Below are 26,200 nucleotides of genomic sequence, written 5' to 3'. Positions count from 1 at the left end.
TCAAACACATCAAACGAATGGATAACAACTGTCATATTCCTGACTTGGTACATACCTAATAAATGTATAAGAAAACAAATCTGTAAAGAAATATATGTTTTATTGTACATATACGCCTAGAATGAATTAGATATTTTCCAAAATATCAAATATAGAAAATATATAAATATATGAATAATATATTCAAACATTGGATATTTACAAAGAAGACATAGCCAGTTGTTTTTATATTTTCATTCTTCTTTTTTGAATTTAAATGATGAGACTGTCAAAAGCATACTGATTTTAGATATTGTAATAGAAATTTATCATTGTTCTCTTGTTTTTGGATACAAAATATAATAACATGTTTCATCGGGTAAAAAAACGTGAATAGCTGTTTAAACACAACTACATGACACAGTCCGGAGACTGAGCAAACAAACATTCGCACTTTAATTGTTCTTTGTGTCCACCATTCCGCACTGACAGTCAAAATCATCTGCAATAAGATAGTATTATTTAATATGAATCATCAAGGTACCAAACAAAAGTTCTTGAACTCCAAAAAGGGGCGAGACCGGGTATGACATAAGCGTAAGCGGCTCCAGCTATGCATAATAAAATTGAGAATGGAAATGGGGAATGTGTCAAAGAGACAACAACCCAACCATAGAATTACTCGCCATACGAATCTGCACTCAGTCAAAAGGTACAATCGGTAAAATTGAATCATGAAATTGTTCCTTCTATCGTTTACATGTGCTTATTAATATTAATATTAAGAACCGACTTTAAAGTTGATATAATTTCTTCGAAATTATTACGGACGCCATCATGATTCGGTTGGCCGTTATGGAATATATATGTTAGATATTATCTTTTTCATGAAGGACCAAGGATATGGTTAAATAGTCGCAGCTACAATCCCGTCGTCTTTTTCTCGGTTGTAACTCTCAATATGTGACTTATCAACTAATGTATACATGCAATGAGCAACACGACGGGTGTCATCAATGGAGAAGGGTCTGCTTCCGAAGCTACATAATTTCTTGGTTGAGTTTGTGTAATTCAGTATTTATTTTTTTCTTTCTTTTCGAAGTACTTCTTCTGGCGATTAACTCGTCTATTTTCGACTACTTCTATTTCACTGTTGGCTAGCCACAAAACCAGGTTCAACCCACCATTTTTTCTTAAAATGTCCTGTACCAAGTCAGGAAAATGGCCATTGTTATATTATAGTTCGTTTCTGTGTGTATCACATTTTAATGTTGTGTTTCTGTTGTGTCGTAGTTCTCCTCTTATATTTGATGTGTTTCCCTCAGTTTTAGTTTGTAACCCGGATTTGTTTTTTTTCAAAATCGATTTATGAATTTCGAACAGCGGTATACTACTGTTGCCTTTATTCATCTTTTTATTGTCCCTTTGGTATCTACTGCCTCTTGTTTGGTTAATGAAATGTAAATGTGGTTAATGACGTACTCAGGTCTATGTTCGGACTCCTTGGTTTTTTTCTTACGGTAAAATATTTTGCCCCATAACACCCATTTTTCTTTTCATAAAAGACTTCAATAGCTGATAAAAGGTCATTTACCAAAATTTAAGCAGATTCTAGATTTCTTTTCTTTCGATTTGAGACCCAAATAATACCAATGCAAATATAAGGTAAAAGTCCGAGTTAGCCTTTTACCGCCATTTAAAAAGATTAAATATCTCGAAAAGAAGCTCCATGACCTATCAATATGTTTAGCTTATTTTGTTCCTTAACTAATTCTCTTCTGACTTATAGTATCAATTTTAAATTCTAGATTTTTTTTTAATTTCACCCAAGTACATCCTTAAATCATATTATTTGGAAAAGCTATGTTTTGAATAATATCATGGACATCTACTATTAAGTCGTCTTTAGAAATCTGCTTCAATTGCAGGAATAAAGTACGAAATAGATATACTGAGAATCAGAAAATAAAACCCCTCAACACGCAACATACTTTTTAGATAGGAGTCATACTTTAATCACAGTCAATAATTTTCATTCCATTCTGTATCCATTCTGGTGCACAGCCTCCGCATGCATTTGTGCTGAAAAAATAAATGATACAGTTAACAAATCAATTTGTTCAAGAACATGTGCAAAATGTGTTGACTTACAGGATTGTATTTTGATTAGAAATTGAAAATGATAATTTTTTTGTATTTCCACTTTTTTCGACATTTCACATTTTTATCGACATTTCACCATTTCTATCGACATTTCACCAATTTTTTTTCGACATTTCACCATTTTTCACAATTTTTTTTCGACATTTCACCATTTTTTTAAGAAACGAGTTTGGGTTTGAGCGTTCCTGTAAATCAAGAAAGAAAGAAAAAAAAAGGGACGGACACATTTAAAAAGTGAGTTTTTCATTTTCTTGCACTGGGTCGATACCGCTGCTGTTGGGCTATTAGTTCTTGTAATACCACAAGCTTAGTAGTCAAATTATTAGGAATCAACTAAAGTTCTTACTCCCTCAAGCCATTGTTGACCTAAGATGGAATTGGCTATTTCATTAAGATCCATTACGGACCAAATTCAACACAAAATATTCTTAATACACCAAAAAAATCAAACATATTAAGGATTTTTTAACCCAGGAATTGATTACCTTAGCTGTATTTGGCCCGAAATTTTGGATCCTCAATGTCCTATTATTTGGCCTTTTTAACTTTTTTGATTCGATCATCACTGATGAGTCTTTTTAGACGAAACGCGTGTCTATCGTACAAACACTAATGAGATTAATAACTAAGGACAGAGGAGATAAATTATTGTTTTTTTTTATATCTCAACCATCACTATTTTAATCATCAGTTTATATGCATATGTCGATTTGAATTTTCCTGGCAGTTCCGTATTTTTGTTATTTTACTTTTTCCTTTCCATTCGGCTGAATTTCGCTATTTTCTTTTAAATCAGGTTTAATGAATTTTTGTTCTAAGACGTATTGGTTTAAGATTAAGGACATAAACACACTGATGTTTAAATTTTTCATTGTTTTGTCTGGCTGTAGGTGTTTGTTTTATGCATATCTCACATGAAAATAAAAAAGAGGTACTGAAGTGTCGTTATTGAAACGAGAAGATTAAAATCTGGTTCATTCTTTAGTGTTGATCAGTCTCCAGTAACATATGTTGGAACACGAGTTTATGCCTGTACCAAGTCAGGAATATGGAAGTTGTTTTATACTTGTTACGTTGATTGATAGCGTTTGATTTTGATTGGGGTTCGGTATTTTTGTTATACTTTTTTATAATACAATCATAATCTAGAATTAGCCTTATTGTAGGTGGGGCCATTTTGATGTGCATTTTAAGTTTTTGATTACAATATTCTTTCTATTTTTTTTACATTTTGATATATTTGTAAGGTGTTTGTCGAATAACGCTAATTTTTAAACGTTTCACCGTAATCCTATTATCTTACAGATGCTTTGATCAGTTTTGAAAAATAACATCTTTGCCTCTACTTTCTAGAATTGAAAATATAAAGAATGTACTGAAAATCTATTAAAAGTTGTGGCAATCAATGAAAAAAATTCAATTGTGAACAATGCACTATAAAAATCCACTGAGACTGCTGACCCTTTCGAAACACGTCATTTCTTCTCAAAACTATAGTTTGCGTTTGTCAATTCTTATATGTAATTTAGGTCCTCTATTTTCTTTGAGTCATGTTTTTCTTGTGGTTTTTAATTGCACCTTTCGTTTCTCTTCCGTTTTAAAAATAGGTCATTTGAGATATTACATAGAATTATAATTGAATTTTGTGTTCTTCGGATTTCAATCTTTAACGTACTTAATCCTCGATATTTTACTTCTTTAATTGCTCTAAAACTACGGTTTAAAGTCCTTATTTCATTGTTGACCTTAGACGGTCTTAGCTATTGTTGACAGAAATGAAAACAAAACTTGGTTGAACTTAAAACAGATTCCGACCAGGTTGTTTGACCTGGAAACCATCTCTTGTGACACATGTCACACAATTTCAAAATTAATGCATATCCAGTGTGACGTATCAAATCCAGGAAGATGAGGAAATCGTTTATAACATCAGATTGCTAATGTTGATGTGCTGATTAAATGATAGATAAATGGATAGAATACGTTACTTTACGTGTAATTGATTAACCCAGTTATAACTTCTATTATTGCTATTAAATCACATTTGATCGTTTTTAATCCTTCAAATATTTGATTGTTTTAAGTTGTTAACTTCAATGGGACCAACCATATTCTATAAATTTTTTATATAAAAAAAAATAAAAAAACAAAAATACCGAACTCCAATGAAAATTCAAAACGGAAAGTCCCTAAACAATTGGCAAAATCAAAAGCTCAAACACATCAAACAAATGGAAAACAACTGTCATATTCCCAGTAATAACGTAGTGTAAATATATACTGAATAAAATAAGCGATTTAAACAATTGAACTATATTGAGACATTTATACTGACCATACTTTATGCTACCTTTGTGAAAATTCGGTCTGACCACAATTCATGCTACCGTTGTGAAAACTCGGTCTGAACATCATTCATGCTACTCTAGTTAAACTCGTTCTATTGCAACTAATATTTATTACTTTACTTACTAGCATTTTGCCATTGGGAATCTTTTACATCTAATCGGACATGGATTTACAACGCATTGCTGGACAGGCAGTTCATGTGGACATCCTATAACATAAAGAATGTACAAATACTTGTATCACTGAACAACTCACCCATAGTGATAATCTATAATAAAATGACCACAAACAGTACAATACAATTTGACATCCTACGAAGACAAATAGATGAAATCAAACGTTTGTGGTTTTTTTTACTATGAATTTATATATTTTATATTATGTTATGCTACCTAGGCGATGTACTTGATTTGAAAAGTACAAGGTCGATGTCGAATCAATACGCCAGTTCCAGGATACGGTAGTTAGTTGAATCTGTCATGTGATTTCCATCACCACGTGACCAAATGTAGGCATCGTCACTTCCAACACATGTTGAGCGAACGGGCGAAAAAGTTTAATCTTATATTGCACAAAATATTTAAGAAATTAAAATCTAATAAGTTGGTCCCCCCCCCCCTTGAGTCGTACGGGAATTAAAATAACATACTCACGGAACATAAATTTCTAGACTACCCTGCAGAATGACGATTCTGAAAGTGCTTGAAACTTTAATAGTGCAGGAATACAGGCGCCCCTTCTTTTTGGTAAATGACGTTATAAAGGCGGGCGAAATTGTCGATCTTTTCTTGTGAAAGACATGATTCGAGAAATAGCCTATTAGACAAATGTTTGAATATCACTCTGTTGCTATGTATGAACATTTACAATTCGATGTTTCAGAATCTAAAGGACTAAAATTTAATTTTGGATGTTACGCGTCTTCTGATTGGCTGACGTTGTTTTGTTTATCAGCTCATAGACATAATTTTGTCATGTGACCGTGACGTCATCAACGTTTTTTCATGGTTTACTCCGGTTTAAAACGAAATTTAGAATTAAATTATAAGAAATGACTGTTTCTTTTCGAAATAACATAAAAAATGTGGTGCACACTTTAAAATAACCCGCCTAGCGGGTTATTCAGTGTGCACCACATTTTTGATGTTATTTCTTCATAGACAGAAAAAATATTACAGTCATTCCTTAAATAAGCAAACTCATTGTTCGTACCCCAAAATGATAATAACGTTACGTCATTGGTTGAATTGTCGTTGTTTATGATGTTTTTAACCAATCACATCGTTTTTGCGTACGCGTTTGAAAATATTACCCAGAATGCATTAGATTTTCAAACGGCGAATTATACTTAGATGTGTACATACCATAGTGGAGAAGTTCTACTGGAGCTGAAAAAAAAATTGCAAATTCTTATTATTTTTTTTTTTTGAGAAAAGCGATTCCAAATAGAGCTATTTTTTGACTAAATATATTGAAGTAAAAAGGTTTCGAAAGGCATTTTAAACAAGATTGTCAATGAATTTAAACAGGATTGTCAATGAATTTAAACAGGATTGTCAATGAATTTAAACAGGATTGTCAATGAATTTAAACAGGATTGTCAATGAAAATATCTTCATTATCTAGGTTTATCTATGACAAGTATTGAAACACAAATTCCAGCTTTATTTTACAGAAAAACAAATTATGAAATTACAATAATTTATTGCAAAAGGTAAAACCCTGATGGTTAAAATGCAATCATTACATGTACATTAGAAACATATGCTAGTAACACATGAATAAAATTCTTAATGAGTTAAGTTAATAATTATATAAGTATACAGCTAATTGACCAATCTGGACCTCATTTTCGCATTTCCATGGATTGCTTTATATAGCCCACAATAATAGACACATATTTGTATTGTGGTCGCAATAGTTATAAGTTGATAGAGGATTGCTGCTCACAAGGAAGCTATTAAACCAAGAGTTCCAAATGGGGAAGTTGAAGTCATCCCTTCGTAAATTTTACGGACGCCATCACGAGTTGGTTGACCGTTATGGAATAACCGTTTCACAGATGATATCGGATATGTTCCTTATGTCGTAACTACAATACCCTCCTTTTTTACGAATGTGACTTATCGAATTAGACTATTTACCGGATTTGTAATAACTTAAGCAACACGACGGGTGCCACATGTGGAGCAGGATCTGCTTACCCTTCCGGAGCACCTGAGATCACCCCCAGTTTTTGGTGGGGTTCGTCTTGCTTAGTCTATGGTATTCTATGTTGTGTCATCTGTACTATTATTTGTCTGTTTGTCTTTTTATTTTTGGCCATGGCGTTGTCAGTTTGTTTTCGATCTATGAGTTTGACTGTCCCTCTGGTATCTTTCGTCCCTCTTTTAGAGTTTGAGTCAAGCTGGTTAAAATTGGGATAATCGGTTTTAATTTAACTCAAAACGTTAAATATCGGTATATTTACGACATTCTATTTGTATTTAAATATGTATTTGTGTGTTATATAGATAAGAATACCTGGATTAAAATTTTTCTTGTGATCTGGTGTATCTAGAAAAGAATAGAACCATTAAAACATTAGTATATGTTCTATCTCCGTCAAGATGATAAAACAGGGAAATATCAGACTGCATGGAAAAACAAGAAAATATTGTCTTTTATGAATGTATCCAGAGGTCATAATGTTTGTGAATTAAAATCAGTTATAATTATGCGCTAACTAAATGATTACGGAGAAAAGTGATCCATACGCGAGATTCAAATGTATGTGTCAATTATTGTAACCACAATCCGTCCTCATTTCCCCGAATGTGACATAGCAAATAAGTGCCACGTGTAGAGCAGGATCTATTTACCCTTCCAAAACACCCCCGGTTGTAAGTGGGGTACTTGATGCTTAGTCTTTCTATATATATGTTATGTTTACTGTTGGCATGGTCATTTCGTTTTCGTCTTAAAAGTTTGATTGTTTCTTTGGTATCTTTCGCCTCTCTTTTTTGAATAAAACGTTTAATTCATGGCTAGGGCAAAAAAGGGTTTACCAAGTAATAAAACCGGTTGACAATACATACGAGAAGCGAACAACATTGATCAACATCACAGACTTACCTACACCGATTCCCATCATTAATTGCCGTCTTAATGCAGCCAAGGTACCTGTTAAGTTAGAAAATATAATTTAAAAGAATTCGACAAATTTCAAATTTCAAACTATTGGAAGAAAAACATCCAAATATTGCTTGAAATGAAAATAATTTATGAGTATATATATACTAGTAGTGTTTTACAGGTCAACATGACCGTCTTTGAATGCGAAGAGGTCTCATAACCATAAGCGTTAGGCTTAAACAAATATTTCAAAAAATATTATGACCAGGGGAATCGATTGAGAAACAAAAAGAACTTGACGGGTAAAATGTTTTTCATTAAATAGCTTTAGGTTTCATTCTAAATGTTCAAAAAATAAAAATGTGAAAATGTCAACACCAAAAATATTAACAACAGAAATTAGAATACAGGATAATTATAATTATATGATATATTAATCCGAGTTTGCTCTGACGTCTAATGGACTTTTTATGACTATTTGGAGTCGTGAGACGTTAGAATGCAGTACATATAGACCCCACCCCCCAACCTATTTTTGTTTCGTCTTTCACTTTGAACAAATTGTCACATGACTGCTTTGTTAGCTAGTAATATGACTGCGTTATAAATTTGTCATATGACTGCGTTAATTTATTCCGTGCGCAAATATTTTTTGAAGTTAATTTATGCATATGACCCAGTGACATATTTATATTAAAGAAATTTCCTCTTCATCCAATCTATCGGAAGCAAACTTATAGCGCATGTCAATATATTTGCATAAATAAGCTGTCATGGTTACAAATGATGTGAGGAAATAATGCGAGATAGTAACTTATTCGAAGTGAAAGTACGTCACTGTAATTGATGGGTGGATGGAAATACAACATTCGTTTATTATACAGAAGGATAGTACTGAATAAAAGTAACATATTCGTGGAGAAAATCAATAAAAAAATCGAATGATGTAGGATTTATCTACTTGAAAATTGATATTTAAGATTTCAAAACAGACACTTGCGGCTCCAAATATAGGTCGTCAGAGCGGTTTCGAACAAATAATATATAATAATATAAGATATATAATGAACATATTGTCATTTGTGTCCTCAATGAAATTCTGAAATTAATCTTGACCTTTTGAGTGTGTGCTTTTTTTTTTTTAATTTCCTCTTATATATAAAATACATAAATGTTAAAAGATATCAAATATGAATCGGAAAATCTAATTTCCACAACATAGATAGCTAACGGCTACTATACAGTATATATACAATAAATATTAAATATTATCTGTGTTTCTCCGTAGGCTAAAACATTTCATTTGACAGTTAAATCGTATGATAAATTGAAAATCACTTACAGCAATATCACGCTAGATAAATGAAAGGTAGACCGTTCCAATGTTATCATAACAATAGCATTTATCATCATTTTAAAATTCGCATTTATTGTAAATTTCAGAAATAAATGCCATCTCTTAAGTTTACAACGATGCTAAAGTCGTCACAACAATTTTTATCACCTAGAACACAAATCTTGCAATAATTCGTAATTTGATGCTACAACAGTCGGAGATAAGCAGTTTAAATAATTAAACAATGAAAATAATGCTGGTTGGTAAAAATATAAAATAACTAAAATTGAATGGAAATATATTTCAAAATGTTCCTGAAATGATTTGAATTTTCTTAGTACACACAAAAAGTAATATATTGAATGTTATCTTAGACATTTATAATTCTTTATATGCTTCAAATTGTAAGCTATAAGAAGTTGATAATTTGTTAAGCATTAATAACATATCAGTAGAAAACGTATAATTAAGTTAAACAAAGAACATTACACATGAACAAATAAATAAATAAAGGCACAGTCCATTATGAATTGGACAAGATAGTGAAAATTACTTTATACACGTGCAACCACGAGTAGCTTTATGTACCGTTTTACATAAAGGGCAACTTTTGTATAAATTGTATATTGTTCACGTATTAAACATATTGTAACTTAATTTAACTTAAATTATAAAACAATTTTAATGCATTATATGAGAGATGATGAAACATGTAGAATAAAAGAAAACATTAATATTGGCACATCAAACAATGAATTAAAGAACAAAGTTAAACACATTGAAATAAATGAATAAATGAATAAATAATTAATTAAGAAAATAAATAAATAAATAAATGAATAAATAAATAAATGAATAAATAAATAAATAAATAAATAAAAAGGTTTCAAAAATTATTATATTATAAATATACCCGCTATTATACGTTTGAAATACTTCCATTTATGTTACAGTTTTATTTTAAATTCAAGAAAAACATTGAAAAGAAAATGGTGCCGTGATTTTATTCTTTCTTATAGAAAAAAACATTTTCTTGTATTGGATAGAGAAATCTAATCAACTGAATAACTCTACTGAAATAAAATATAATAACAAAAATATATGCAAATAAAAATTCTGCATAGTCTCAATGCGTGTTTTGCAGATTAGTAGTGCAAAGACAATTAAATAACAGGTTGCAGATGTAAATCAGTATGTGCCATTAGTGATTATCGATGTATACCATTACAAAACGATAATAAGGAAGGAAAACAACCAACAAACTGGAAAAATAAGTCTGACAACCAACCCATTATCTAAAGGATTTAGCCACCAAACATATGGTCATTACAGGGAATGTGTTTCCATCAAACATGTTTACATTGCAGGCAAATACGTTCCACCAAATACGTGTCCATTACAGGGAAGGTTTGTCCCACCAAACACGTGTACATAAGAGGGAAGATGTGTTCCACAAAACACGTGTACATTATAGAGGATATAAATGTTTTAATAAAACCCTGACTCTTCACTAACAAATAAACAATTTGTTAGAACATTTCAGTTATACATGAACTATTTAAAAAATTATACACTAATTTGGATGTTAATATATACATGCATATTGATTCGTCTTGTGGTAAAGGGAAGGGTTCGGGAAAACTACAGTGATTCGTCTTGTGGTTAAGGGAAGGGTTCGGGAAAACTACAGTGATTCGTCTTGTGGTAAAGGGAAGGGCTCTGGAAAACTACAGTGATTTGTCTTGTGGTAAAGGGAAGGGTTCTGGAAAACTACAGTGATTCGTCTTGTGGTAAAGGGAAGTGTTCGGGAAAACTACAGTGATTCGTCTTGTGGTAAAGGGAAGGGTTCGGGAAAACTACAGTGATTCGTCTTGTGGTAAAGGGAAGGGTTCGGGAAAACTACAGTGATTCGTCTTGTGGTAAAGGGAAGGGTTTGGGAAAACTACAGGATACCAAACAATTTTCATAAGACTATTTACCTGCAACATCGGCAGCTGGTTTTTTCGGGGCAGGATTTACTGGGAGAGGGGGAGGTGGGTGGTGCCAATTTTGAGGGGGTGGAGGGTGATTCCAATGATTTTGAGGTGGCGGAGGGTGATTCCAGTTCTGTTGCGGTGGCGGCGGCGGTGGTTGTGAATTCCTATGATTTTGAGGCGGCGGCGGATGTTGATCATGCCTTGGTGGCGGTGGATGATCCCACCCATTTTGAGACCTTATATTACCTCGTCCTGTTCCAGAGCCCATGCCTCTGTTTTGTCCACCACCAAAATTATTCATTCCTCCTCCCATCACTGAAAAATAGAATGGAACACTTGAGTTATAAGATTACATATTCATTTGTCTTACTCAGCAATTCTAATTTAGTAATTAATATTTAGACTTGTATACGTTTTACGAATATTCTTTAAAAATTGTATGTTTTACCACTGAAACTTCCAGTTTATTGATATAAAATTTAAGGGGGGTCACCGAATTCTAATTTTTGTCTAAATATTTAAATTTTCTCGGAAAGCAAAAGAAATCGTGACATCGTGACTCGAAGTCTGTTTTCTATGTTTTCAGATATTACAGTGACACTTAAATGACTTATACAGGAAAAATTAATTCGGTGACCCGAATTTTTATATCAATAAAACAGTTTAAGTGGCAAAAATATATGAATTTTAAAGAGAACTCGTTAGACACATTTTAAAAAAAGGGCAATTGAAAAAGTCACATTATTAATATGTTATGCGACATTTACCTTCATCCTTCTTTCTATAGAAAATTCAATTTGCTATATCTCCGAAAGTATAAATGTTACTAATACATTCTTTTCGATATGCATATGCAGTTCCACATACTCGAAAGTATCATAATCCATGATATCGTGCATTTACATCAGGAATCTGATGTTCAGTAGTTGTCGTTTGTTGATGTGGTTCATAAGTGTTTCTCGTTTCTCGTTTTTTTTTTATATAGATTAGACCGTTGGTTTTCCCGTTTGAATGGTTTTATACTAGTAATTTTTGGGGCCCTTTATAGCTTACTGTTCGGTGTGAGCCAAGGTTCCGTGTTGACGACCATACTTTGACCTATAATGGTTTACGTTTATAAATTTTGACTTGGATGGAGAGTTGTCTCATTGGCAATCATACCACATCTTCTGATATCTATTTACGTACAAAAACTCGATATATTTGACTTCGATACTGATATTTAATAATTTCTTGTTATATAAAATGCAATGTAGCAATTTTATTCACTGCTGAGAAACCTAGTTTTCAAATGCATCTTACTACTTTTTTTGAAATGTTGTTAACTTACTATTCATCAGGTCAAGGCCGCTGTTACCGGTTCCGCTTCCGGTCATCCACGGATTTTGTTGACCTGTTTAAAACATAGAAAATAATTAGAAATAGATTAACCAGATAAATGACATCGAATGTGTATGTTTATTCCTCAACATTTATAGTTAGTTGAAAAACCTAAAACTGTATTAAGTCGATGGTAAAATTAAAACCTTTATAAATTCAATCATGTTATAATTAATACATTTATCATTTTTTAACGTGTAGTTGGAACGATTAACAAGTAGATATTATTGTTTTATATTCATAAACAGTGTGACAAGAAGTAAATGATACCCACTATGCCACTAGCTTATATATAATTTCTAAGATAAACTTTCAAAGTCATTCACAAATGAAAGGAATGAGAAATGAAACATCTAAACTATATAACACTCTAGACTAATTAATATTTCTGATTTACATTATGAGTCTTCAAACAATATACTGTATTGAAGACTGAGAGTATCGACACCAAAACCTAAGCACAAATACGTAAAAACATATGAAATAAGGGTAAAAGATGATGATAGTTAAAGGTTGCAGGCAAGTATTTTATACAGAATGACATGCACAAAGCTAGATTGGGTGCGCTAGGCAAGGCGGCTATTTTATTAATTCATTGTTTAGTAGATTGTATAAAACCATGTTAGTGTAAGTCAAAGGGGTATCAGCTGTCAAATTTGCCGATTTATCTCAAATTTAAATGTTTGGTTTATAACATACTAAAACGTATATCAAAATTACAGTAAGTCTTAAAGAACCATTAATAAAGTATTGAATCTTTGTAATTAATCAGTATTTCGTGCGTATTTTAGACCAGACGTCATCTTCTTAATTATTGAGATGACATCCGTAGACTTCCAATGGTCATATGATCAGATATAAATATATTTTAATCGTGCAATCGTACAATGACGTTTTTCTTGGTCTGTTCGATTTTATATTTTAAATTAACAAAAAATATGTGAATCATCGTTTTAACATTGCCATGTAAGCGGGGGGTTTGGCTAGCCATAAAACCAGGTTCAACCCACCATTTTTTCTTAGAATGTCCTGTACCAAGTCAGGAATATGGCAGTTGTTATCAGACAGTCCGTTTCTATGTATGTTGGCGTTTGGTTTTGTTGTAGTTCAGTGTTTCTGTTGTTTCGCGTTGTTTTCCTCTTATAGTTGGTGTGTTTCCCTCGTTTGTTAACCGGATTTGTTTTTGCTTAATCGAACTATGACTATTGAACAGCGGTATACTACTGTTGCTTTTGTTTAAAAATGATTTGTATGTGTCGAATTAGTCAACGAAATGGTTCTTCATGGTTGCTCCCTTGTTTCACTTTTTACACGCGCAACAAATCTTTAGCTAATGGTGATCAAATTTAAGGTTGCATCAACACGGATTCAACTGAGGTTGAATTGTTGATTCGCAGCCAATAATGCATCAGCGATATCATTACATATCTTACAAATCCTTATATGATTTGCATATTAGGGAATACGTTTATATGATTGGTCGAGAAGGCTTCCGGTAGTGGCTCTTGAAGTTATTTTTTTTTTGGATAAACAAAGTTGACGGAACTACTTTTTGTTTCTAATGTAAACAAGATGGCGGCGATAATAACACAAACCGGCTCGACGTTAAAACATTTATTTTCACTTCGCTTCCTTCGGACTTTTATTTGTTTGTGAGTAAATTGGTACAGTTTATACACCAATAAATTCCTTTAAAAAGGCGTTTAATCCTATAATATAATTTTACGAAGTTGACACAAACTGGCTGTTTTTAGCGAAATAGTTTTTTAATATTACATATTATAATTCTTTGTCTAAATTGTAAACTGCCCCATCAAGTATTCCGCCTTATTGTGATTGTCTGTTGGTGTTTATTGGTAAAATTCATTAGCTGATACCACAGTAACCACTGCTTGTATCGGGATGATTTGAAGTTTGAACAAATTTCAGTTCTGAACTATGAAAATGTAATAACAAATATGTGGTAAATCTCTAGACGAAATTTATTTTAGAAAGTTATATCTATTCTGTTTAAGCTCAGCAGGATTTGACATTTTAAAAATAATCAAAAACTGAATTAAAAAAAAAAATAAAAAAAAAAAATTAAAAGATATAAAAAGCTTAATATATGTATATATATTTATACAAGTCTAAATTGAAAACAACGTTCAAACCTATGATTGCGTTGGATATATAAAAACCGCAATTTTTATACGTTTGCATGCAAAACAAATTTCTTGGTAGAGGGGTCTAAATACAGCACAAACAACATTTTCAAAAAGACTAAAAAAAGTAAAAAAAGTATATTTTAACAAAACGCATTTGACTAACAGGTCGAACAACGGATGTTCTTAAACCCTGCTGACTGCCATTTGCGATTGCCAAATCAACGGATCACCAGATGTAACAAAATGGATCTTATATATATATATATATATAAACGTTAACAGATTAAAGTCTTTACTAATTTTAATTGTGCGTTCGTCTAATTTCATAAATCGAAATGAGAAGTCTGTGGGTTGAGACCTTAACAAAATCAGCTTTACGTTGGTGCTCTTTAGAGGTTGACATACGTATTGTAAAGTGACCTCTATATTATTAAAGACTTTGACCTTTAGATGTCTTTTTCGTAATTTGTATTGTTTGGTGGCTTTCTCATTGTGGTACAAAAATGAACCAAATTTTAAAAAAAACACACAAGACTAACAATGCTAGAGGTTCCTGACTAGGGTCAGGCGCATAAATGAGGCGGGGTTAAACATGTTTTGTGAGATATTAACCCTCTCCCTATACCTCTAGCCAATGTGGAATAAAGAAACACACAGCAATACGCACAGTAAAACTCAGTTTAGAAAATATCCGAGTCCGATGTTAGAATAGGTAACAGAAAAAACTTAGCAAAATGACAATGATACATAAATTAACAAAGGACTACTAGCAGTTACTGCCAGCTTCAGACTTCAATGAAACTAACCGAAAGATTATGTCTTCATCATTTTATGTATACATGCTAGTGTGTCAACGTCCCAGGAGAGGAATGTGTGTCAACGTCCCAGGAGAGGAATGTGTGTCAACGTCACAGGAGAGGAATGTGTGTCAACGTCCCAGGAGAGGAATGTCTATGTTGCTGCCTTTATTGCGGAAGAAGATTTTTGATAGTCAATTACAGTCGAACCTCGTTGTGTCGAACTCGGTTGTGTCGAAAACTCGGATGAGTCGAAGTAATTTCTCGGTCCCGGTAAAATTCCTGTTTGATCAATGCATAATTACCTCTGATGAGTCGAACTCGGTTGATTCGAATACTCGGTTAAGTCGAGTAAATTTTATAGTCCCGTCGAAGTAAAATTAATGTAAATTGACCCCGATGTTTCGAAGTACAAACCAAGAATTTTCGAAAGATTCAGGTCTAATGATAAAAATTCAAATCGGATGTATTTCTTACTAGTAATTAATTCAAATATATTCAGTTTATAGACATACTATAAACGTTGTGTCTATCGTACTTGAAGATAAGCGTAGTATATTTGAAGATTTTCTTACGGCTGTATGTTAATCTCCAGATCTTTTTGTAATTTTTAATTATATAAGTTCTTTTAGAATGTTTATTTTCAAATTGTTCTTATCTATAAATATTGAAAGCTGTTCATAACAGTTACATAATAATAATAAAATATCGTAAACCATCACCAAGGTAGCAGACATGTTAGTAACAAATAAAAGCATGCCTATATAAGGGATTTTGGATGTGGTTGCATGAATTTAGAGGTCACCTTTAGGGGAGGAGGGTGGTGGCGGCGGTGGTGGATCTTGTTTGCTAGGCGGGCTCTGGTGGTCGACAGGGACTCCATCAGTTATGCGGAAACTGGGGCCAGTTCCTACAACAATTTGTCTTGTATAATATCAGAGTAATAACAGTTCCATAATTTCAAGATGTTCACTCCTCTTGTTTTTTGAATTTTCAGATATTCGGAATCCTCTGGTTTTATCCATGTGATGCCATTAAAAATTTTTCCCACTAAGCTATACTTTTTCATTTCATAATTTTATTACATATAGTTTTAAAAGCCATAATTGAAAATCTTATAAAATCCTTGTTATTTTTACATAGTTTTTGAAAGATAAAAGGTGCCAATGTTAATTGTATGAAAAATCTAATAGAAAATTTCCCGCCAAATTTTCAATGGCTTATATCTCAAAATAAGCACAAGAACCCTTACTTTTTTTCTGCTTTTTAAGGTCTGTTATTTATATACTATCAATGTCTTTTAAAAAGCTTGTTATTTTGAAACAGAGTAGAGAACATCCTTAGTTAATTCACAAATGTAACTGTATTATGTAATAAAAAATTAAGGCCCGTATGCATAAAGCTACTTTAGTTAAGATATCCAATCGTAATACTAATTTACCGTAGGACATATAGAAAAATCCGTCCGTTCGGAACAAATCTTAACTTAAGTAGCTTTATGCATACGGGCCCTGCTGTTTTATCCATATATTCGACGATCACGCTAAAATATCATTTAAAGCCTTTGATATGATCACATTTGATACTTGAAAATCGATTAGCCCACACTACTGTTGCCTATCTGTAAGAAAGATACACTACGTTCTGTGATCTGTATTCCCATTTACATAGCAGTGTTATAATCTATCAGCAAAATGTTTAGAATTTGTCAATTAAACCAGAAAAAGACAACATAATACAGCGATTCATATTGCCATACAAATGCAGTGATAAGGTATTAATTTGATGACAGAAAATAGACACAATTAAGATTTCATCCTTAATCCATAACTACGAAATATCCTCTGAAAATTGTTACTGTATCTGGAAAATTTGAAGTAATGCCACTTTTCCTGTTTAATCAAAACTAATTGCTCTTTTTAAAACAAGAGAAAAGATAAAATAATCATGTATTACTCCTATGTAAATCAGGGGTGGTGTTCTCGAAGCTTTCTTAGGATTAGGACGTGTCCTAAGACCATCTTATGACAAGTCTTTGTCCCAAGTCGTGTTCTCGAAGCTTTCTTAACTTAGGATATATCACATTTTTCGTCCTAACTTTAGGACACCTAATTAGGTGTCTTAAGATCATCATATCTTCATCTTAACTTTGTGCATGCTTTTTTCACAATGTTTTACGTGAAGATAAACATGAAATGAAACGCACCATCGGTTATTCATTCGTTTAAAGAATTTGTGCATGATTTTAAACTTTGAACTTCGTGTTTTACGATACGATGACACTACGAATTCAATATTTTCATTTCAAAACAAATTGTTTTCCAGTTTAAATCACAATCCTTTTTGATATTATTTTATAATTATATTTGAAATCATGCATTTAATTAAATACATGTAATTTTAAAATTTCGTAAACAATTTTATTAATTGGTTTCGTCTTTAATAAATGTTTTATCAAACAATTACTTTAACTATTTAAAATTTCGCACATAGGATATGTTTAGGACGTCCTAACATAAGATGCGTCTGAGATAGCTTCGAGACACAACTTAAGAGTGTCCTAAGATGATCCTAAGTCCATCCTAAAATTGGTCTTATCTATGACTTAGGACGAATCATAGGATACTTTCGAGAACACCACCCCTGATGTAGTTCTCTCATATCTTCGGGGCTAAAGCCTTCTATTATAACACAGGTTTGTGGCTGCTGTTACGACTGCCATTGCAAAGTAATGGATTTTGCAACCGTGTACATTATTCAATCTGCGTTACCTGTTGCAGCTGCAATACCGCAGTAATCATTTTGAAGAAAAAAAAACGATTACTATAAATACATTTGTTGAGGTCAGTTTATGACAGCTTGTCCCATAATAAAAACGGTAATTGGTTTCGATTAGCTACTGTTGATACACTTGTGTGTTAAATTTCAAGACAGGACCTTTTCGACCCAGGAATTTTTAATAAATCAAAAACTTTATCATTTATGTCACAAACTGTATATAGCAATGACATTGATAAATTAACGTCCGAGTATAGTTTATCATTATGTCACAACGAATTATTTTCCAAAAGATTGTTTTCATACAAAATACGTAGAATTCTTAGGGAGCTACCATTTGATTTTTATGAATACTTAAATTAACATTTTTTTAAATTATCAACAAAACTCTATGCACATAAACTTGGAAAAGTAAAAAATAATAGAAAATTAAATTTTCACAAAAAAAATTGAAGAAAAAGTTAGAAATGCAAACTTAATTAAAGTCTAACTCTTTTTGGAAAAACAAGAAGTAATATTTATTGATAGACAAAGGAAAGCATATAAAAATTTCGAGAATGTTCATTTTGTAGAATATGGATAATGATTATTCGAATTTATAATGTCTTGAAAATGAGGACTTCGAGTTAACTTTTTTTTAAATATTTAACAAATATACTAAATTAAAATACATAGCAAGAAATATGAATATCAAAATAAAGTTTTTGCTGCTAATAAGTCAAAGGCTTATGGTCCTTTATAAATTCGGCATTATAAATCTGGACAGAGGACTCTTAATCTATCTGAATTGTATATGAAAGGATTTAATGCTTTAAGGCAATACTTTTTATTGATATGTTTAACCTTTTTTCTCTCTATCAGTCGAATTATTCATTTGTTAATTACAAGGTAAGTATTAAAGGAAGTTTTCAGTAAACTTAATAGTGTACACTCAGTAGTTTTATTTTTTCAGTATCACATTTAGAAAACTGCGACAAATGACCCGTAACCTATCATATTAACATATAAATATGAATGTCATAAAATGTGATGAATATGTCACAAAATAAACTTAATGTGTTACAGCCGTTACGTTTTCTGCCATAAATTAACTCTTCAATGTCGTAAAATAACGCCGTTCTTGTCAATTGTATTAAATGTACTGACAAATCTTTTGTTTGTACCTTCAAACACGCCAGATATAACATACTCTTTTTTTCTTGGTCATATTTTCCATCTTGCAAAGATTTTTTTTGTAAAGGATTTCGTGTATACAAAATAAACCCGGTATTAAAGAAGTACACTTGTGTCTGCTTGAATTAAAATATTCATTAGTTGTTCTCATCACTTTAAAGTCAATTTTAATTTACATGACGACAGAATTCGTATCAAAATAAGTATATAAATCGCTTATTCATTACGGATTAAACTAACATGTATTTAAGGAATGACTGTAATATTTTTTCTGTCTATGAAGAAATAACATAAAAAATATGGTGCACACTGAATAACCCGGGTAGCGGGTTATTTAAAAGTGTACACCACATTTTCTATGTTATTTCGAATAGACAGAAAAAATATTAAAGTCATTTCTTATAATTTAATTCTAAAAAGGATTAAATCATGATAAAAACGTTGATGACGTCGCAGTCACATGACAAAATTATGTCTATGAGCTGATAGACAAAACACTTTCAGCCAATCAGAAGACGTGTTACATCCAAAATTAAAAAAACTATTATTACACCAAAAGCTTTTTACCTAAACAAAAGATAAAATGTAATTACAAAATTTGAACAAAAAACTTAAAAGATTACTAATATTACACCCAAAAGAATTTGCTCTTTTCGCTAGCTCTTCATTGTCGGGGAAACAACTCGTTCAAACATATTTCTTTAAGGGAGCTACCATTTGATTTTTATGGGGGGGGGGGGGGGCTAGGATGAAATTTGAAAAAAATAGGCAGGACAGTGGTTTTGAGTAAAAAAAAGGCAGGACCGAATAGAGTGAAAAATAAAAAGGCAGGACAGACATTACAACTAAATAAAGTGCAGGACAAAATTTTTCATCCTAGCCCCCCCCCCCCCCCCCCCATAAAAATCAAATGGTAGCTCCATAAACAGGCACAATTACGGAATCGACTACTAGTATTATAACGACAACATAATATAAGTAAACCTATATAATATATTGCAATTTTTACATTTTATCCAATACATTTTTTGTGCATACATGCTATAAAACAAGGTAAATAATTTGTAATTATCATCTACGACGAATACAAAATTTAACATGCTAACAATTTTAATATGTGAGATTAATGCGCGCAGATTTAATTCTCAGTCACTGTAAAGAAAGTTCAAAAGTATTCCCCGGAAGTAACTGTGCTATATATACAGGAGTTTCCTCTATTTTTACCATTTGATTCCGTTTTCTAATCAGTTGGAAGACCTATTTTGCAACTCTTTATTTATATATATGAAAAGAAAGAATTTTTTAAATGGGCAGAGCTTAGAGTTGCATACTCTTTTCTTCCTTTCCTAGTAATTAGCAAATCTTTCCTTTATCCCTTATACTGATCTACCTTTAGTTCTCTCAACTGGGTTTCGAACTATGTTTTACATTACATTTTAATTTTACTTAGAACTTTCTTTTACAGATGACATTGAGAAGATTTTTAGATGATACTAAACATTATGTAAATAAAACAGTACATACCACCCCATGCTTGTCGCTTATGTCTGTTGTTGGCTGAAAATAGATAAATGTCAATCAAATATCAATAGGAAATCGATTTTGGATTTGAAACAGTCATTCACATGACATTGAACGCCTATATAAATATAGATTCTTACATTGTTTCCAATGGATTATTGGATTTATCCAATCGAAATAATTATATTATCGAATTTTAAAGTCCGAGCCTCGTCGAGGACTTTAAAATTCGATAAATCAACTATCGAGATTGAATAAATCCGGCAATTCACGAGTAACTATGTAAGAAACTGATTCCCTAATGATTTTTAAACAAATTTTCATTTTAGATAAACGATATCCCCTTCTAGTGCCTCCGCATTTCTGATTTCTACATGTATGTCATACAAATATAAAGTTGTCAATTTCTCTAAAACCAATTGCCCATTTCAATTTTTCCAGAGAGCTGATAAAGGTTATGACCCTTTAACTAAGCCAATCATATACTGATATCATCGGCTACCACACGTTGATTATTTTTTTTAAAACAATGAGTTCAGAATACAGATTTGGTTTGTCTTGATATTTTTTCATGATAATGCCAGTGCTAATTTGAAATTGTAGAGTAATTATAACTTGTCATTTAACAAATATATCCATTAAAATTTTGTATAACCAATTTTATAAATTATGGGGTAAAAAATTCCGCAAAAGTTGCTGAACTAGAATGACACTCAAATTTTTTACTTCTTATGGTGTAACAATTTACCTAACACTATGTAGCATTCTCGATAGGAGTGCCGTAAAATTGTTAGAACGCACGAACGGCCGGACGTAGTGCTTACCTATAGCCCCCTTTGGTTTAAATCTGGATATTTATTTATAGATTCAAATAAGTTCACCACTTGCCAGTTCAACCCATACCCTGAAGACTTTGTAACTTATCATATGACTAAATGCTGAATATCAATCAGTTGATTCATGCATTACAAACAAATGTGAAAAAGTAATATTTTAAAAGCAAGTTTCTTTGTCTCTCGGTTACACTTGAAAAGTGCGGAAAACCTATTAAGCATTCCAAAAGAAATGCCATTAATTTAGAGGATACACGAACTTAAAGACGGAGTGAATTCTCTTCGGCTTACCGGAAGTGGACTAACATAGCAAAAATGTGAATAAGAACATGATAGTATTTTAAATATGTTGAGTGACTATGAACATAAATTTCCAACCCTTTGTCTTCGGTACTAAACGAAAGATAAAACCGTCCATATTTTATCGCCTTTTGTGATTAAGTAACCTATAATTTATAACGTTCTGACACATTCTTTTTCTGTCCATTTTCACAAGAACTTGATCTACTAATTCTAACATACACTGTACAGTTTTTACTCATTTTTTTTGTGCTTGATTAAGACTAAATTTTTACCATTACATTACATATATTTCTGTTTGCAAATTACACCTATATGGGTCAAGCAAAAATACAAACTATATATAACACTGTATTAACACAACAATCAAGAATTACAAGTATAAACATAAAACAAAAACACAAAGTTATGTTAATGTAACTTTTGATGGACATGGACCTCATAATCACAACTCTAAAGATTGCTTTATAAAGTCAAAAGTTCAGATTCATGATTTAAAATTGTTTTTAGGTATTACAGGTTCGTCGTCATAAACAATTAAACATGCAATGTCAAGGCATATCAACAGGTACCAATACGTCTAGAGATAGTGATTAGCATACTATGTATGCAACATGATAAACTATAAAGGTAGAAGATATACTGAGGCGTCCATGCTGATGAAGGAGGTATCAAACACTTTAACTAAAATAGATTTGGCTCGTTTAATTTTCATAAAAGTATGACAAAATATTTAGATTGACTTATTGACAAAAAATATGAAAAATTCAAGAAATTTGAACCACACAATTACCAGAAATAATTTCATTAGATGTATAGTTGTTTGACAAACACTAACTATGATCATTGAGAAGCTTGATTTCACTTTACTAACAGTATGGGATTAAAACGTTCAGCTGATATTTAAAGAGCTAACTCCCTTAGGTTATCTGCACCTACTTAAGCGAATAAATACAATTCGAAAACAACAAGTTTATGAAATGTTACATGTCAATTACTGTTGAATTCTACCAAACAAATAATACATATTTCACAAATATAAAATTCCATAACGTAGAATAAAATATCACTTACCTTCAACAGAAGCAATGACTGTAAAATAGAAGAAAAACAGTATTTAGAACGACTGGAATGATATTTATTTCCTTAGAATTAAAAAAAAAAATTCACAGAAAAAATGTCACAATAGTCTTAATATTTTTTTTATGAAAAAAAATGTACACCAATATTTTCTCTATTATTTTTTTATTTCTTCTGTTATTTTTAAGCAAGGGAAGTTACATCGGATATGGCATTTTTATGATAGAATTTCCCGCCGTGATTTCTAGAAAATGTAGAAAGAAAATACGGCCACTATGTTTACATCATCTCTATTCGAATTATTGACCAGAAATGCGTAATACACAGTTCAAGTAAAAGCTTTCCTGGAACATGATAAAACAAAAGAAACGTGTCCGTTTTGGGAAATTATTCATTTATATATACACATAAACAAATTGACCATTCTAACATATGTTAAAGTAATAATATTGAATCTAATACAAATAAAAGTTGATTTTATATGAACAATAAATGTTTAATGTACTTAAATTAGGTTGAAGAAAATGCTTTCCTGGAACATGATAAAACAAAGGAAACATGTCCGTTTTGGGAAATTATTCATTTATATATAACATAAACAAATTGACCATTCTAACATATCTTAAAGTAATAATATTGAATCTAATACAAATAAAAGTTGATTTTGTATGGACAATAAATGTTAAATGTACTTAAATAAATGTTGTCTACTCTTTGGTCGGGTTGTTGTCTCTTTGACATATTCCCCATTTCCATTCTCAATTTTATTAAATTAGAAAACACCTAATGACAAATATAACCAAAAGAGATCTAGACAAATTACAACCGCCAACAACATACAGTTCACTATGCAATATGTCAAGCCGTACAACGTCTCGAATCTACTAAAAATATATGAATAAATTAAACTTAAAACAGAAATTAACCAAGATCTGCACTTAAAACCTAATCCTCCATATACATTAAAATGGGAAGTAAGACAACCATTGGGAGGTTCCTAATTCGGAACAAGACTATGCGGCGGCGTTAAATTTGCGTTTTCCAGGAAATATATCAAATTTACATTAAGTCACTTTAAACGGGGAATACTAAGTTCAGATACTGTACAATTTAGTAAACTATCTTAAGAATAAAAACCGAATAAAAGATAAAAATAATGATTACGGTAGACTTACCCAGCAGGACTAGGCTTAAAATTGCAATTTTAAATTCCGCCATTCTGTTTTGAAATGTTGAGTCCCTGATACAGAAAATAGTCTAATATTTCATTTGTGTTGATTCAACCAAATACACAGATAATAATACCACGTGACCAAAATGACAATTTTTATGATGAAAAATGTATGATTTTGGTTACGAACGGACTCCGCTGTCGTGAAAAGACAGTTTTATGCTCAATCAAAAAGATCACATATAGTAACCCTAGTTTTATGTACCTTAATTAGCGTCTATTTTAAGAGGAGATCATGTTAAATATAAGGCTAACATTGTTCTTCGATCGTCATGAGAAATATCTGGGTGTTTGTGACGTCATTTTTAACTTAAACTATATGGATCCATTAAAGATAAGATACATGTATTTCTATTCCTGTACATATTGTGATGACCTATGTTTGTAGAAAAGCGATTACTTTAAATACATTTGTTTGGGTCAGTATATGACAGCTTGTCCCATAAGAAAAACGTTTAAATTGAAACCAAAAGAGTGAACGAAACTAACTTGTACGGTATGGTTTTTTCTCATTGTTGAAGGCCGTACGGTTGCCTATAATTGCTTACATCCACTTTATTTGAACTTTGGTGGGTAGTTGTCTCATTGGCAATCATACCTCATCTCCTTATTTTTATATTAATCTTATTTCTATCATAAAACATAATTTAATGGACTGATTATTTTACAACCTTAAGGTCCGCATAGAAAGCCTCAAACAACATCTGTTTTGTGTGCATATCACATTACATTAACTGCGTAATAAAGGATTTAAGTATTGTCATTCACTTGGAACCTCAAAATATACTCTAACGACACTTACCAAGGAGCCTGTAGTTCAGTGGTTGTCGTTGGTTCATGTCTGTCGTATTTGTTTTTCGTAAATTGTTTTGTTATAAATTTGGCCGTTAGTTTTCTCATTTGAATTGTTTCATATTTTTCATGTCGGGGCCTTTTATAGCCGATTATACGGTATGGGTTTTTCTCATTGTTGAAGGCCGTACGGTTGCACATAAGTGCTTACGTCCGCTTCATTTGAACTTTGGTGGATAGTTGTCTCATTGGCAATCATACCACATCTCCTTATTTGTATACGAGTTGGTTGACCAATATGGAATATATGTTTCACAGATGACGACGGCTATGTTCCAATTGTCGTAACAACAATCCCACTCTCTTTTCCTCGAATGTGACCTACCGAATTAGACTTGTCATCAAATTTGAACTTACATGAGCAATTTGACGGGTGCCACATTTGGAACATGATTTGCTTACCTTCCGGCGCACTTGCGATCACGCCGGTTTTTGGTGGGGTTTGTGTGGTTCAGTCTTTAGTTTGTCTATGTTGTGTTTTGTACACTGTTGTTTCTGTTTTTGGTCTTTTTTCGTTTTTTGCCATGTGATTGTCAGTTCATTTTCGACTGATGAGTTTGAATATTCCATTAGTATTTTCCGCCTCTCTTTAAGATATCAAATTTGTTTGTTACATTTAACCATCAAATAAGCTTTTTCGTTATTCATCTTACGTAACTTGTAACACTTAACCATCAAATTCAATTTTTTGTGGTAAGTCAACTATCATAAGTTGTAACATTCAACCATCAAATTAGCTTTGTGGTAAGTCAACTGTCATAAGTTGTAACATTCAACCATTACATTAGCTTTGTGGTAAGTCAACTGTCATAAATTGTAACATTCAACCATTAAATTAGCTTTGTGGTAGGGCAACTGTCATAAGTTGTAACATTCAACCATTAAATTAGCTTTGTGGTAAGACCTGTCATAAGTTGTAACACTCAACCATTAAATTAGCTTTGTGGTAGGTCAACTGTCATAAGTTTTAACATTCAACCATTGAATTAGCTTTGTAGTAAGTCAACTGTCATAAGTTGTAACCTTCAACCATTAAATTAGCTTTGTGCTAAGTCAACTTACTTCACTTGTAACAGTTAACCATTAAATAAGATTTTTCGTAAGTCAACTTAAAACAGTTGACAATCAAATTAGCTTTGTGGTAAGTCAACTAACTTAACTAGTAACTGTTAACCATCAAATTAGCGTTGT

General features: G+C 31.8%; 1 protein-coding gene across 4 annotated transcripts; it reads right to left on the bottom strand.

Annotated features, from left to right (window-relative positions):
• Positions 1-83: 83 nt before the first annotated feature.
• LOC127732580 (basic salivary proline-rich protein 4-like) lies at positions 84-24,198 on the bottom strand. Of its 4 annotated transcripts, none has more exons than XM_052241651.1 (12): positions 24,102-24,198; positions 22,921-22,938; positions 20,717-20,749; positions 16,047-16,151; positions 12,248-12,310; positions 10,921-11,232; positions 7,606-7,653; positions 7,015-7,047; positions 5,856-5,879; positions 4,615-4,699; positions 1,991-2,061; positions 84-481 (listed from the first exon to the last, which is right to left on the bottom strand). In XM_052241651.1, exons 1-11 carry the CDS (start codon positions 24,142-24,144, stop codon positions 1,992-1,994), a joined length of 834 nt encoding a protein of 277 aa, XP_052097611.1. In that variant the 5' UTR covers positions 24,145-24,198; the 3' UTR covers positions 84-481; position 1,991. The 4 variants fall into 4 exon arrangements, with proteins under 4 accessions (XP_052097611.1, XP_052097610.1, XP_052097613.1 ...); XM_052241650.1 differs by having other exon boundaries at positions 1,971-2,061; positions 24,102-24,194; XM_052241653.1 differs by having other exon boundaries at positions 1,971-2,061; positions 11,164-11,232; positions 24,102-24,191.
• Between the last annotated feature and the right edge of the window lie 2,002 nt (positions 24,199-26,200).

This window comes from Mytilus californianus, unplaced genomic scaffold, assembly GCF_021869535.1.
Source record: "Mytilus californianus isolate M0D057914Y unplaced genomic scaffold, xbMytCali1.0.p SCAF_25, whole genome shotgun sequence".
Classification (NCBI taxonomy): Eukaryota; Metazoa; Mollusca; class Bivalvia; order Mytilida; family Mytilidae; genus Mytilus; species Mytilus californianus.
The sequence above is the reverse complement of the archived record's forward strand: the minus strand, read 5'-3'. Positions and strand labels throughout refer to the sequence as shown.